The sequence below is a fragment of the Taudactylus pleione genome, unplaced genomic scaffold, assembly GCF_031769625.1.
Source record: "Taudactylus pleione unplaced genomic scaffold, aTauple2 ptg000039l, whole genome shotgun sequence".
In the NCBI taxonomy this organism is placed as follows: domain Eukaryota; kingdom Metazoa; phylum Chordata; class Amphibia; order Anura; family Myobatrachidae; genus Taudactylus; species Taudactylus pleione.
In genome coordinates, this window is record NW_028284441.1 from 7,671,252 (window position 1) to 7,688,208 (window position 16,957).

Below are 16,957 nucleotides of genomic sequence, written 5' to 3' on the forward strand. Positions count from 1 at the left end.
ATCTCCACTGGTTGGTGACTTCTACGTTTTAGCCCTTCCGCTGGTTGAAATCCACCTAATTAGTTAGACCTCAGGACTGGTCCTGGACGACAGTTCGATATATGCCTCTGGCCTTCAGATATACTCTTTGTTAAAGAAGTTTGTTTACGGGATCTGCATCAGTTATCTGTATAATTCTACATATATCGATATAATTTATGTTCAGCAGTGCTGGTATTCTACAGTCTGCGACTGTTGCACCTTCCTGTTTTAAACTCTACTACAGTTTTGTGGAGTTTTATTCTTGGATTACCGCCCCTTTTTCCTATGGACTCATGTTGGGACTCACTGCTCCCAAGGGTCTGGGTCGGTTTGTTTTCAGCTGTGATTACGGTGTTCTGACGATTCTAATCTTTGTTGTCCACTAGATACAGCTTTTGCCTTTCAATTGGGCCTAAGGTTCTTGGCGGTCCCTGTTACGGTTGGCCGCGGGTTACGGCAAGTTCTCAGCACTTCCCACCCAGGAGGTTGGCTTTGGGACGTCCCCACTGTCTTGAGCTCCAGTGTCCCCTAGTGGATGAAGGAGAAAACAGGATTTTGGTACTTACCGATAAATCCCTTTCTCCGATTCCACAGGGGACACTGAACGCCCGCCCAGTGCTGTGTTCCTGCCGTTTTGTTGGCTCATTATATGGTTGTGTGACTGCATGTGTTCCCTGCAGTGGGTTCTTCTATTCTCCTTCAGCCGGTTTTGTCCGTTCTGTGGTCTTCTCCTTCTCCTCTTTTTCCTGTTGTCCTCTGTCTCCTCTCGGGCTCAGTTTCTTAAACTGGGGCTGATGGGGCATAGAGGGGGAGGAGCCAGTCACACTTCTTAATTATTTAAAGTGCCAGGCTCTACTCTACCACCGTCTATACCCCATTGTCTTGAGCTCCAGTGTCCCCTGTGGAATTGGAGAAAGGGATTTATCGGTAAGTAGCAAAATCCTGTTTTTTCTCCTCATCCCTCTGGCACAGGTGTGTGTGTGGGTTTTTCTTTGTTCTTCACATTTACTTGTTATTTGTGAAGGCTGTCGCATTACATTAACTTAACTTAACTTTTTAGGGAATATACTTTTTGGAGCAGAATTAGATAAGATAGCTACTCTGGCAGCTTCTAAATCTGCAGGTCTGCCTTCAACAGCTATGTTGATGTCTAGGCAGCCTTCTTTTCGATCCTTTTGTCCTCAGGGACGGCCCTGACAGCGTTGTCCCGCATTCTAGCTTGGGCGGAAGGCAGACTCCCTGCCATATCGGCAGTGTTCATACCAGGAGTCCTCAACTGGGAGCCAGACTTTCTCAGCCATCAAGACGTACATCCAGGAGAATGGTCTCTTCACCAGGAAGTGTTTCAACTCCTGGTGAACAAGTGTGGCCTTCCAGAGATAGACCTCGTGGCCTCCTGACACAACAACAAGCTTCCTGTGTACCGGTCAAGAACAAGAGATGCAGAGGCACTTCTGGTAGACACTTTGTCGGTCCGGTGGACCTTCCAGTTTGTGTACCTCTTACCTCCGTACTCCCTTCTTCCTTGAGTGATTCACAAATTCAAGCAAGAAGGCGGCACGCTCCTGCTGATAGCTCCAGCGTGGCCCAGACGGCACTGGTACTCTATCTTCGGAGTCTCTCCGTAGATACTCCGATGCTGTTGCCTCTACGTCCGGACCTCTTGTCTCAAGGTCCTTGCCATTACCCGGACCTGGGTCGTCTGTCTTTGACGGCGTGGCTGTTGAGACTGCCCTCTTAAGGTCCAGGGGTTTTTCCAGCTCTGTAGTTAACACCATGCTCGGAAGCCTGCGTCTGCAAGAATTTACCATAGAGTATGGCTTACTTTCTTTGAATGGTGTCGTCCTGGAGGCTGTGATCCTCAGGTGTTCCGGATATCCAGGGTGTTGGCTTTCCTGCAGGCGGGATTAGATCAATGTCTTCGCCTTGTTTCTCTGCAGGTGCAGTTTTCTGCCCTGTCAGTGTGGTTTCAGCGTAGGATTGCTACTCTTCCTGATGTCCGCACCTTTCTGCAAGGTGTTCTTCATATTCAACCTCCCTTTGTTCCTCCAGTGGCTTCTTGGGATCTGGCTGTGGTCCTGAGGGCTCTCCAAGGACCACCATTTGAACCACTGGGCTCAGTGGATTTGAAATGGCTTACAGCTAAGACTGTGTATTTCTTCTGGCCATTGCTTCGGCCAGAAGGGTTTCAGAATTGGGGGCTCTCTCATGTCGGCCTCCCTTTCTCATTTTTCTTAGGGACAGGGCAGTGCTTCGCACTCGCCCTAGTTTCCTCCCAAAGGTGGTATCTAGTTTCCACATTAACGAGGAAATCATAGTGCCGGCCTTTAATTCTCCACCTTAGATGTGGTACGGGCTCTAAGGATTTATGTTGACCGTACCAATTCTTTTGTGAAGTCTGACTCCTTGTTTGTCCTCTATGGCTTCCGGAAGAAGGGTTGGCCTGCCACTAGGCAAACTTTGGCAGGATGGATTCGTATGGCAATTTCTGAGGCTTATATTCATAAAGGCCTCCTTGTTCCATCCTCTGTTAGGGCTCATTCCACTAGATCTGTGGGTCCTTCGTGGGCAGCTCGTCGCGGTGCCACTGCTGTTCATCTTTGCAAGGCAGCCACGTGGTCTTCTGTCCATACCTTTTGTAAGGTGTAATGCATTCGATACCTTCGCCTTTCAGGATGCTTCCTTCGGGCTGCGGATTCTCCTTCCAGCACAGGAGCGTCCCCACCCTTAAAGGATACTGCTTTGGGACATCCCCAAGCTATCCTGTGGATACCCTATGGACCCTGAACTAAAAAATTATATGGTAAGAACTTACCCTTGTTATCTATATTTCTACGAAGTCCATAGGGTTCCACAGGACTACCGTCCTGTCGCAGATGGGCTTTGAGCTGGTCACCAGTTTTTCCGTCTCCTTCTGTTGAGAATGTGATTCTTGTGTGTTCCATACTTTTTTCTCTTTCTTCTCCTCCACCGGCCTATGGCTTGTTACGTAACTGGTTTGCCTTGGCTCGGGAGCGGTATAGGAGGGGGACCCCAGTGCATCCTGGGAGGCTGAAAACTAACTCTGTGGTGCCCGATGCCTGACGTCATCCGCCTATACCCCAAGGTATCCTGTGGAACCCTATGGACTTTGTAGAAATAGCGATAACAAGGGTAATTTCTTACCGTATCTCATATTTTTTTTATTTTTCACCAGGTTAGAGCTGTTCTCCGTACAAGGGAGGGTAACCTTCCTAAGGTAGTGTCCTATTTTCACGTGAATGAAGAGATTGTGGTTCCAGCTTTTCAGTCTTCAGACCTTTCTGTAGATGAAGCCTCCCTGGATGTGGTTTGGTGCTCTCCGTATATATGTGGAGTGTACAAACTCTATTAGAAAATCAGATGCTCTTTTTGTGCTATATGGTTTTCACAAACGAGGATGGCCAGCTAACAAACAGACTCTGACTCAATGGTTACGTATGACTATCTCTCAGGTGTGTACACAGGCTGAATTCCCTGTCCCAAACACAGCGACAGCACATTCTTCCCTGGTCTGTGGGGCCATCGTGGGCGTTTAGTCATGGTGCCTGTGCTGAACAATTGTGCAAGGCAGCCATGTGGTCTTCTGTCCACACTTTTCTTAGGCTTTACGCCTTTCATACTTTTTCCTATCAGGATGCTTTATTTGGGCGACGCGTTCTCCTTTCTGCTCAGGAGTGTCCCCCACCCTTAGGGGAACTGCTTTAGGTCATCCTCATGGTGTCCCTGTGGATCCCTATGGACCCTGAAGAAGAAAATAAGAGTTATGGTAGACGACTTACCATTGATATCTTTCTTCAAGGTCAATAGGGTCCACAGGGCACCCACCCTGATGCACCTGGCTGCATTGGGTAATTTGTCTTTCGGGCACAGATTCCCTAATTATCTGAGTGTTTCTGGTATACGATTGTTTTTCTTTCTCCTCCTTCCTTCTCCTGCCTTGGGCTTGTTTAGATAACTGAATGCCTGTGACCGGGGTATATGTGGAGGAGAACCAGAGGCATCCTAGGAGCTGAAAGCTTAACTGTTTGGTGCCTGTATCACTCCAACCACGTTATCCCCATGGTATCCCTGTGGGTCCTATGGACCTCGAAGAAAGAGTTATCAATGGTAAGTCTACCATAACTCATTATTTAGTTTGTCATTATTATAGCCTAGTCTGTTTTTTTTTTTCAGTATGTTTGTCTTTCTTTTTTATCCCTTATCCTTTGTTTGCATGTCAATTTCCTAGGAATTTATATTCTGGCAGTGTAGGCTGCTTTTTAGTTTCTCACACAGAGAATGACCTGCATTGTGTGTAGTGACACACCATGCTAATTGTAGTAATTACTGGCTTGCCTATGTACTCAGAAACTTTATGGGAACAGTATCTCAGGTCTATTGTTATGGGACATGCTTATATACTGTATCTCTATATACGAGTGTAAGATGTGCCTATAGGTCTTCAGATATGTTTAAATTGGTTCCTTTAACCAGTATTAACATTACATATCAATCACAATCTAGTTCATATTTCTGCTTATGTATGCAGCAATGTTTAAGTTGTCTGTTTTCAGTAACTTGCTCTAGATATGGGCACATGAATGAGACTTTAAGGGGTAGTTAAAGAGTAACTCCAACTAAAATGTAGTTGTGAAGGTTTAGTTCTAATGCCGGGTACACACTGGGACGAGGTCTTTACGATTTGGCCAAATTGTAACAATGTATTGTGCAGTTGTGTATGCACGACATGTGGCTCCCGCGGTCGCATGCGACGTCAGGTTTGATTAGCTGCACATCAAACTTGATGATATCGCATGCGGCCCCATTCATATTATTTGAGGACGGAACAAGTGATCGTTCCATTGTTAATTACATTGTTCTGATGAGTAACCGCGGTATATGTCGACCTGACGGGCCGACATACTGTCCTGGTACACATAATCCACCTAAAGAGCCCTGGAGTTTCTGGAGAACTGCCCACCACCAGTGCTGCAAGCGTGGAGGTAACGTTGAAAGGGGAATTGTCAAGCACGGCTCTGTATAATCATCCCCTATGTTAGAAATACAGCACAGTTTAAACATCCAGATCTACCATGTTTCTGCTATTGGGGTTAATGTTGATTTAACATTACAAGTTAACTGGAGTTGCCTTTTGAAATGGTGTAAAGTAATGGTGTCCGCAAATGTTAATTGTCCAATTTCAGTTAGTTAATATGGGGTGTTTAATGTTTGCATTATCCTATGATTGATTTTTATACACAAGATGTTTATAGAATTACTATATATTGGTAACTGTGTTTTTGTCCAATTTCATTTTAGCAAAACAGTGATAGTGCAAATGTGTCACCCTCATCTCCTGTGTCATCAGAGGTACATCTCGTGTTTTTTATGTTCCTTTTATTTCTGTTTTAATGTATGTTTTATGTTCCATAGTTTATTTTCATTATCAAAACTTTGAAAAATCACTAATTACCCCATATAATCTGTTCCTAAATGCTCGGTCTTCTCTTCTCCCGCGCATAGATCAGGAACGAGTGACAGTCACCCTCACTTGGCTTCTCATCATGTATGAGAGACTAAGGAGGCCAGTGCATGAGACATATTAGTTATTCCTGGTAAATCCATTAGACCAAGGGCATCTATTCCACTCTTGCCTACTTAAATCCAGCATCATGCAATAGGGCAGCATGATTAAGTTCAAAGCCGGGACACTGGCAGACAGCGGATGAGCACTGCTGCAAGCATGCTAATATTAAAGAAAATATTAATTTGTGACTGGAGCTCTTCTTTGAAGAGTACATTTATAACCGCGAGTTTGATTTCCTCAGAGCACCTTTTTGATTCTATAATCTTCATCTGCTAATTCTTAGCTTTTAAGTAAACCATAATTAACATGTAGCCAAGCAGTTCAATGCACGGAGTATTCCAGGAAATATTTGCTGATTTTGTGGTTAGTAGCCGATTATGCTTCAAGTGATGGGCACGGCCATGATGTGAGGACAGGAATGGAGGCAAATCAGAAGCCACTGACTGGGAGAGAGTGGAAGGAACAGGTACCCAGTAAAGGCATATACTAGTGTTACACAGATCTTGTAAAGCTAATGTGGGAAGATTGTGGCGTCAAACACAAGTCTTATATAGGAGGAGTAGCATTACCCCAACTTGTGTAATAGTGATCAGCCGTATAGCATTGGCTTAGGACCACTTCCTCTCCAGCTCTGCATTTCTGACAGGTTTGGACTGTAACCACTTAAGCTTTACCTGCCTGGAGTTCCGGAGTGGACTTCTCAAGTAGATCTTTTTTTTATAGGCTAAAGCAGTGGTTCCCAAACTGCCGTGGCACCCTGGGGTGCCTCAGGGCACTTGCAGAGATGCCTCGAGTTGGTGGTCCAGTACAAATGAAATCATTTTTAGGCAGTGTGATAGGCAAAACCAGTGCTAATGGCTGCCAATCATAAAATATGTGGACAAAAAAAAGTGCAGCCCTGTCACCCACCACATAACTGACCCGATGGGTGACTTATAAGCACAGTTTGCTTCATTTAATTTTTGCTGAATTTTTGGCCCAGGGGTGTTGTGGCAAAAATGCTGATACTCTAGGGTGCCGTGATTCAATATAGTTTGGGAACCACTGGGCTAAAGTTAAACTGTATTGGGCTATTTTAAAATGTGCGGTCATAAAATATCAGACTACAGTCAGACAGGTATGAATTCAAAGTGGAGAATGGGTCTGCACACCCTAGTTTTAAACTTAAGAGGTGCTACCATGCTGGGACTTGTAGTACCATGCAGGAAAAAGGAAATGCAGATGCACACTCTAAGCACTAAGAATACTGATAAGGCCCCCATACATCAATCAGAAAACCTCAATTGAAAAATTTGAAGATGTATTGTCTGATTTTAGGATTTCCCAATCTAGCAATCTGCAGTCACCCATACATTACAGATATGCTTCAGTGATTTGCAGATCGCTTTCAGCAAATACAGGTCTGACAATCTGGATAGGCTCATCCTTTGAGCCGTATTCAATATGGGAGCAAATAGTCAGTGCTGGACTTTTCGCTCCACATCGGAGATTTTCCTGGGGTAAAGTATCGGGCACGTGCCCGCTTTATCCCCGTATTCAATTTAAAATCAGCGAAAACTGGACCCGGCGAATTGGGAGCTATGAAAAAAAAGGGAATTTTCGGGAATTAATTATAGGACCCCCTAAATATGTCCAGACATGGGGGATAACTATGGGTACTCCTGTTTTTGCCTGCAAATGAAAGTTGGGGTTTTAAATGGCCGCGGCAGGTGTTTTTTCCCGACATTGAAGAAGTGATGCAGAAGAGCATTTAGGGTTTTTTTTCATTTTTTTAAGTGGTGCCCTCAAATTTGGGGTACATGAAAATGGGTACTAGCATATTTTTAAGTCCCTAAAGTCAGTCATTTTTTTTTTTTTTAATTCTGCAAAAATGCACCTGCCGCTATAATTCTATTCTAGAAAACACCTGCCGCATATTTGCAGAACACTCCTGAAGCTATTTCCCTATTTTTAAACACTGTTTCCACGTTTTTATTTTTTTTTTCACCCCAAATTTTGTATATATTTTTTTGGGGTGACCCTATTTTTTTAAAAAATTTTTTGACAGTTTATTTTTAAATTACATTCCCAGTAGTGCAGGCTATATTTTTTAAGCCTGCACCCCTACATCCTAATTCTGCACTTTTTTTCACATGGTGAAAACCTATCACCGTTTTTTTTCCAAAGACTTTTCAAACCTGCGAAAAGTCTTTGAAATTGAAAACGGGGATAATTAAAACATGCAAAAATGATGTCATTGGCGATAATTTATCGCCGATTTCGACTTTTCGCACCCTAATTGAATACCCCCTTTGACTAGTAATGGTCTGCAAATCTGCTGATCATCTCCATACACTAGCAATCTACAGCCCCAATTGATCTGTGAAATCCAACATGTTGAACAACCTGATTTACCAATTCCAATCACTTTTTTGGTTGAGATCTGTGAACCCCATACCCTACAGATATTTTTACAAAATCTGCAAAACGCAGATTTGCCACAATCTATTGCTGATGTATCGGTGCCTATAGTCAAAAGAATTACAATAAACTTTACAATTAACATAAATGAGGCTCATAGCACATGTGTGGCCCCAAACCTGCCCATCTACCACATCTACGTGACCCCATTTTCTATTTCCTGCATGAATTCTAGGAACACTGCTTAAGGCGTGTATTGAGATAGAAAATATATTTTAATATTCATAATTAAGAAAAAGTGTTAGAGGGGGGCATTATTCTAAAGTGGACATTTTGGTTAGAATAACCTATTTGTTTAGATTACACTATGTTCTTGACATTCATTACACTATGTTCTTGACATTCATAAGTATTTATTTGGAACTTCCTAGAATTAATATCTGTTATTCACTGGCTGATTACAGGCTAGAACTATTCCCAGCTCTGCAGCTGTTATGGCTACACAGTTGTAGTATTACAGATTATATTTAATGTTCTCCTAGGCAAAGCATTTAGTTTAAGAAGCTATTTAGGCCACTTTGAGTCCTTAAATTAATTATTTAAATGCAAAATGTTTTATATTTTAGTTTGATTGAATTTTAGAACAACAATTACACCATGAAATGAATTATAGGTGATTGTGCCTATGTTCACCTTTTTAGATTTTGAAGCTCTGTGAAATTAAACAGTCTTAAGTTCTTTTTAAAATTTGAAGACAAGTGTACTGTACATGTTTGTCATATTCAAATATGTTTCATTTGGACTCATCCAAATATAATGATATGGGCGAAACCTTCATACATAGGGGTCTCAGGATGTGGTGTCTCACACTTGGGCTGGACTAACTTAAAAACTTTTTTAAATTTGGTGCGAGAGCAGCAAAATGTGGCAGCCAGCTACCAGGGTGTTACTTATAACTTCCATTGATAATTACATTAAGTTTATGCAAAGAGTTAATATTTGCAGTGTTGAACCTTCTTTTTCAAGACCTCTGCAATTCGCCCTGGCATGCTGTCAAACTTCTGGGCCACATACTGACTGACTGGTCGCTCATTCTTGCCTAATCAGTGTTTGGAGTTTGTCAGAATTTGTGGGTTTTTGTTTGTCCACCCGTCTCTTGAGGATTGACCACAAGTTCTCGATGGGATTAAGGTCTGGAGAGTTTCCTGGCCACGGACCCAAAATTTTGTTATGCAAAGAGTCAATATTTGCAATTATTTCATAAATATCAAAGGCTTTTATTGATAATTACATTAAGTTTATGCAAAGAGTTAATATTTGCAGTGTTGAACCTTCTTTTTCAAGACCTCTGCAATTCACCCTGGCATGCTGTCAATCAACTTCTGGGCCACATACTGACGACCGCCCACTGTTCTTGGGTGGATGGGAGAAGTTGCTCTTGGAGGATGTTTTGGTACCATTCTTTATTCATGGCTGTGTTCTAAGGCAAAATTGTGAGTGAACCCACTCCCTTGGCTGAGAAGCAACCCCACACATAAATGGTCTCAGGATGCTTTACTTGTTGGCATGATACAGGAAACTCCCCAGACCTTAATCCCATTGAGAACTTGTGGTCAATCCTCAAGAGGCGGGTGGACAAACAAAAACCCACAAATTCTGACAAACTCCAACCATTGATTAGGCAAGAATGGATCGCAATCGGTCAGTATGTGGCCCAGAAGTTGATTGACAGCATGCCAGGGAGGATTGCACAGGGTGGTCTTGAAAAAGGGTAAACACTGCAAATATTGACTCTTTGCATAAACTTAATGTAATTGTCAATAAAAGCCTTTGATACTTATGAAATCCTTGTAATTTTACTTCAGTAAACCATAGTAACATCTGACAAAAAGTTCTAACACTGAAGCAGCAAACTTTGTGAATACCAATACTCGTCATTCTCAAAACTTTTGGTCATGGTGTATAGATTTGTGTATGTATATTTATTATAATCTCTCATGCACATACAGTGAAACTTAATTTTCAAATGTTGCATAGTGTTTCTTTTTCTCTTGTATATTAGGATTGTGAAAGGTCGCATAGTAATTCTCCAACACCATTTGGATTAAAGCCAAGGTCAGGTAAGCATTTATACAAATAAATTGTGTTTTAATCAATTCTAACTTTTTTTGGACAAGTAGAAATCTATGAAAATACAATTATAACTTAAATTGTCATATTCCTATGTCACATCATTGGTGCTTTGTAGACTTCATAAGCAGAATAGAATGATTATGATTTGCATTAGTTTATCTAAACTTTCAAGCAAACCCTTCAAGACACTTTTTTTTTTTTAAAAGCATCCTGATCTAGTCTATCAATTTTGAGCGTCGTCAAAGGGCTAAATAGTGTCAGCCTGCCTCCTTAGCACCTGACATTATGACGTCATTATGTTGCGAGGAGTCTGCAGCACTGGTAAGTGCAGCGCTAATTGGAACATCTTGAGTAGCCACCTTTTGCTGATGTAACCCTTGAAGACGCTTGTCACATTCTTTCTACAGTGGAAATCAAATATTGTTTGGAATATTCTTCCCAGTATTGTGGCAGAAGTTCTCATAATTGCACATTTAGGTTGCTTTGCTTTCATCATTCTGTCCAGCTTATTGCAAACCAGCTTGATAGGTTTTAAGGCCAGAGATGGTGCTGACCATTTGATGATTTAAAGCCTACCCCCTTGTTCTTTTCCTAGAAGGTAATTTTGACCTAGTTTGGAGGTATGTGTTTTGATATTATCTTGCTGGCGGCTACATCCTTAACCAATTAAGCGTAGACCAGTGCATATTTCTTGGTGTTGCAACGTGCTGTGGTAGCCCATTTATTTCTGGGAGCCAGTGACTTTGCAAGACGTTGACTTGGGATACAGCAAAAGAGCCCAAGACTATCACCAGTCCTCCTTGGTAGTACGTGTCACAGGGGTTCATTTACAAGCCGTCGCTTCCCTGCATGTTTAAGCCTGAAATTGAAAAGGTTAATACTTTTAAAAGCAAAACTTGGGTTATTTTGCTCTTAAAAGCATTGCCGTTTAAAACACACCGGGAAGCCGGTGGACTGTAAATAAACTTGCATGCTGATGAACCATCTTTTCTCTTACTCAGTGATGTACAAAAACCCTGTGTGAAGAACCAAAGGCTTCACATTTTGATTCATCAGTGCATAAGACATTTTTTTTTTTTCCTCCTGCCTTCCGGAGCTCTCTGGCGGTGCTTCATGACAACCCTGCAGCCAGGGATTCTGCTGCAGTGCCGCCCAGAGCTTCCTATGGTGGACGCTCCAGGCAAGCAGTCTGTACAGATGTTCAGAGCGTCCTTAGGATGCTTCGGGCAGTGCTGCACTTTCTGGTGCTGTAGGCCCCGTCCACTGTGTGCAATGGTATAATGTCATGCTCGGGGCCGGGACCTGGCACAGGGTGCACTGTAGCCCTGTTACGCCACTGTTTCCCTGTGATGTATTCAAGCATATTGTCACCCATTCTCATAATGAATGTGTTGGCTGGGAGGCTAGAGTTTCTGTGCTGGAAGTTGTTCCTTTGTCCATGCTGGAACCACTTTTGCTCTCTGGGCATGTGTCAGCCTGGAAGGTCACCTATTCTTCTCCATGTGACCGAATACTTAATGATTTCACTAATATTCATGCTCCCTTCCTCTTCCTAGTAAATGAATGCCTTCTTGTCACTGCTGAAGGCAATAATTAGTCAGAATACAGTTTCTCTTGCTACATTTTTTACTTAATGACTTAATGTGATGATTAATTAAAACCATGTCCCTGAAGGATGTACTTAATTTTTATTAATATTGTTTTTATTAAGCCTTCTTGCTTATTTGCCTTTATTGACCGGCTTTTCTTGTCATACTTTCCTATATTTCTTTTGCCTGTATAGCTGCTAAGATTATACACCATTTACTGACCGCTCTCTTCTTCGGTCTCCTCATTGGGTCGTCTTCTCTTAGCTGATTTGAGAACAAATTAACTTTTGGGCAAGTTTTCGCTAATCTGTCCTACCCTCGCATGTAGCACATTGCTGATAGGACTTCCCCAATTGAAGCCAAGAGTTGCGGATTGTGCTGTGAGTTCTCAGTGTAGGGCGATGAAGCCACCCCATGCCTCTGCCATAGGGCTCAGTAGAAGCACTTCTGTTTGCTAAAAGTGAGCGGTGTAAGTCATAGAGAGTGATGACTTATCCATAAGTGGACTTTGTTCTTTAATTTATAAAAGACAGCTAGTTCAGGCACTAAGGTTTTGGGGCTTCAAAATAGATTAAAAAAATTGCTGAATCTGTTGTGTTTACTGTAATGTTATAAAAGACAAATATTGTTGAGCATCATATTGTGCACAACTCCTTTACAATACAGTAGTAGCCATAAGAAGAGCTCCATCTCAGTTACTGCCTTGAGCAATGGGATAATCAAGTGAAGAATACATTTTGTAGTCATTCAGTCTTCGATAAAAAGTAATGGAGGTGTTGCAACAGCAGTGACATGCAGAAGGCAGCAAGCTTTAGCTGCACATTAGCTCAGCTCTATGCCTGACCACCTACATTTTCATAGGCTTACAACTATAGGGGGATATGTATCAAGCAGCATAAAAAGTTGAAAAGTGGAGAAGTTGCCCATAGCAACCAATAGGCTTTGAAGTAACCTTATCAAGTACATTCTATAAAATAAGGAAAAGCTGATTGGTTGCAATGGGCAACTTCTCCTCTCTTTACACTGCTCAATACATCTCCCCATAAATCAGAAAATACAGGGATACTGTAGGTTGTAGCGCTGTTGATTTTTTTTTTTTTTTATTGCACTAAAAACAAGATTCTACAACAAAACACTTTACCCCTAGACAATGCAGCTCCAGCCACCAGATATAGGGTTTAATTTAAAAATAAGCGTTTTCTAGAGCTACGGTGTCTTTGGGGGTTTCAGATGCTGTTTTTAAAGGTGCAATAATATTAATTTTAAAAAAGGCACATGCTATATTCAATATTGTTGTACAAGTTGAGTCTCCCATATCCAAAATGCTTGGGACCAGGAGTATTTTGGATAACGGAATATTCCGTATTTTGGAATAATTGCATGTCATAATGAGATATTTTGGGAATGGGACCCAATAATACACACAGAATGCATTTATGTGTTATATACACCTTATACACACAGCCTGCAGGTCATTTTATACAACATTTTCAATAATTTTGTTGCTCAAACAAAATTTGTGTACATACATGAAATTTATTTGTTTCATATACACCTTATATACATACAGCCTAAAGGTGATTTTATACAATATCTTTAATAATTTTTGTGCTTTAAACAAAGTTTGTGTTCATTAAACCTTCAAAAAACAAAGGTTTCATTATCTCAGTCATGGTAAAAAAAATTCTGTATTTCGGAATATTTGGATATGGGAGGCTCAGCCTGTACTTGTTAATCCAACGGCCAAAACCACAGAAGATGCGGCACCTTTGAAAAGCACCACTTAGTAAGTCTACCCCCATGTTATCCGATGATTTGTCCATTTTATTCAGTAACCAAAGATGTATTTTCTGCCCTTCTCTCCTCCCTGTCACCCTTCTCAAATTGATTAACGCCCATCTTCCCCACTCCCTCTCCCGCACTACATGCCCAACAATGTGATTCTCTGCAATCATGCTTCCGCCTCCAACACTCTACTGAGATCCATTTTCTACTTACTGTACAGCTACACTGTGAGGGCTCATACACACTAGACGTTGTGCTGTATGAATGATAATGGTGATAGATTTTTCTTGAACTTTCTGTAGTGCAGGACAAACGCTATTGGGTGTGCACACTGAAAGATATGTTTAAAGAGATCTTTCATTGATGTCATCCTGCCACATCTCTGAACAGACCATTCTTGATGATATCGTCAGATTAGCCTACATGTATGGACGACAAAAGACATTAACGACCCCCAGGAGCGCGCATCGTTGGTAGTTCACTGCATACACTCTGAAAAATATATCGTTCAACGATATCGTTATTGTCCATATTATTCATAAAAATTGTCTAGTGTGTGCGGCTTTGGAGTTACTTTTCTATACTCCTCTTTCTGAACCTCTTTGCTAGTTTCAACACTTTTTTTTTTTTTTTACTGTCAATGACCCCATAAATTCCTGTCTTCCAATCCTGCTGTCTTGGTGTCACGCACTGCTTTATTTTTCACATCCAATCTCCTAACCAGAGAAATATTGCCTGGATATGCCACTTTGTTACCCAAAATGCTATCCACACCCGCTACTCTTGTTTCTTCTCTGCCCTTTTCTATTAAGAATGTGAGCAGGGCCCTCCGTAACTTTTTGTTTTCATGTCTGAGTTTATTCTGCCTACCCAGTATGTCCCTATTGCCTCCATTGTCAGGCACTGAAGAGCAATGTAGTGCCTTAGAAATTATGATGATAGCCCTACAACAAGCTGCTCACATGCTTTAAATAATGGCAATATTTATTCAAATAAATGTAAAATATCTTGAAGATGCTGAATATCATATATGTTGATAAAGAATATATAATATAAAATTAGGATAAACATTCAAGGCGGAAATAGAATATAATAAAAAGGAAGAAGTTGGTGCTGTGCTCAGCCTGATTGATGTGTGGAAACAAATGAGTAATGATCATAAGTATTCCTTTACTTGTCTTAATCATGTATCAAAGCACAAATCATTCAATATCCAAGCTCCAAAACGATAAACTAATGGCATATAAACAACAGAGTGTGTGTGTGTGTGTATATATATATATATATATGTGTGTATATATGTATGTCTGTGAATGTACAAGGAAATAATAAATTAGATGATTCCAAGAAAATATATAACAAAAAATGGAAATATAAAATAAAAAGGAAAATATGCTTTACGGTAGTTAATAACTACTTAACTGACCACAGAGGCTGGCTGAGAGGAAAGAATGCCGTAGATACTGTTGCAATATATACAAACTGTATCTACTGCATTTTTGCTTTCAGCCAGCCCCTGTGGTCAGTTAAGTAGTTAACTACTATCACTACTAAAAGTTGCCAGCAAAAAAACACACAGATCCAAAAGAGAACAGCGCTATAGAGGTATCTAGTAATACCTTAGTGGTGATTGTGAAACTAGACCAGTGTAAACATCACTACAATGTAAGTGAATAAATCAATAAAAATGCAAATATGCCATTAGCCATTTATTAGACCAATCAATATAAAATAAATGAATGATAAAAACTTATTTAAGCATAATACCACATTATAAATCCAATAAGCATAGAACAGTGTGAGAAAAATGTTCCTCAAGCTATGAACCCAGTACTTAATCAGGCTGGGTAGTGGTAATAAAATATTACTTAAAAGAAACAATGTTTCTAGTTGCAGCCGCAATGATGTTCCAACTCGTGATTTCTATCAACTTGTGTCCACATTAATAAGGGATAATAAGTAGATCTTCTAATTCTGTTAGGAGAAGAAAATAAATAGATATGTAAGGTGGATATGACACTTATTATCCACTATGCAAGCTCCGGACTGTATAGCAGGGGAGTGAGTGATTCAAGCATATAGTGAATATCTGCAGCCGCGTCCGGCTTGACAGAAATTGATATAAAAAAGTAAATGTCTCTACTCCAATATATTATACAGGAGGAGAATGTTCCTTTCTTGACAAAACAGGTTCCCCGATAAACTCACTGGCAGTGGGTGCTTAGGATAATGTCATGTGGGCACTCACTGCTGTAGGTGTGGGATTTAGGCCGCTCCAAAGTGCCGTGTTCCTCCCCCGCTATGGATGGAGGATACTGCCTTCAGCTGAGAATAAGGCCGCTCCCACTGTGCTAATCCCGCAGTAATTGAAACACTCGCCGTGGGTGTCTGCTGAGTCTCATGTGAGAGGCTCGGTGTTAGCCGGGCTGGAGGAAGTGTCTGTGCTGCTAATATTGTTATCAGTTTATCTTTTGGAGACTTGTTGCAACAGCACAGACACTTCCTCCAGGTCGGCTATCAACGTGCCTCTCACACGAGACTCCGCAGACACCCACGGCGAGTGTTAAATTACTGTGGGATTAGCACAGTGGGGGTGGCCTTATTCTCAGCTGAAGGCAGTATCCTTCATCCATAGTGGGGGAGCAACACAGCACTTTGGAGCTGCCTAAATCCCACCCCTACAGCAATTAACTGCTATCAAGCATATTTTTTCTTTTTCCATTTTTTGTAATATATTTTCTTGGAATCAATTTATTATTTCCTTGTACCTTCACCGACATATATATTTACATTGTATTTTATTATTTTGGATTTCTGATATTTAACAGTTTGTGTTTTCATACATGATTAGGACAAGTAAAGGAATACTTATGATCATTACTCATTTGTTTCCACACATCAATCAGGCTGAGCGCAGCACTACCATATTCCTTTTTATGTATAGTACAGCCATGGCTAAAAGTTTTCAGAATGACAGAAGTATTGGTTTTCACAAAGTCTGCTGCTTCAGTTTTTATGATGGCAATTTGCATATACTCCAGAATGTCATGAGTGATCAGATGAATTGCAATTAATTGCAAAGTCCCTCTTTGCCATGACAATTAACTTAATCCCAAAACCATTTCCACTGCATTTCAGCCCTGCCACAAAAAGGACCAGCTGACATGTCAGTGATTCTCTCGTTAACAAAGGTGCTTAGGATAATGTCATGTGGGCATGGACAAGGCTGGATAATGTCATGCGACGAGGACAAGGCTGGAGATCACTCTGTCATGCTGATTGAGTTAGAATAACAGACTGGAAGCTTTAAAAGGAGGCTGGAGCTTGAAATCATTGTTCTTCCTCTGTTAACCATGGTTACCTGCAAGGAAACACATGCAGTCATCATTGCTTTGCACAAAAAAAAGGGCTTCACAGGCAAGGATATTGCTGCTAGTAAGAT

The 16,957-nt window shown here is 41.1% G+C and overlaps 1 protein-coding gene across 2 annotated transcripts in view; it reads left to right on the forward strand.

Annotated features, from left to right (window-relative positions):
• Window positions 1–16,957, forward strand: part of LRCH2 (leucine rich repeats and calponin homology domain containing 2) — a 181,624-nt gene that overhangs the window by 120,580 nt on the left and 44,087 nt on the right. For both annotated transcript variants that reach the window (XM_088453038.1, XM_088453043.1), the window contains 2 exons: window positions 5,341–5,391; window positions 10,071–10,128. In XM_088453038.1, the coding sequence (XP_088309164.1) occupies window positions 5,341–5,391; window positions 10,071–10,128 (109 nt within the window). The remainder of the gene's footprint in view (window positions 1–5,340; window positions 5,392–10,070; window positions 10,129–16,957) is intronic.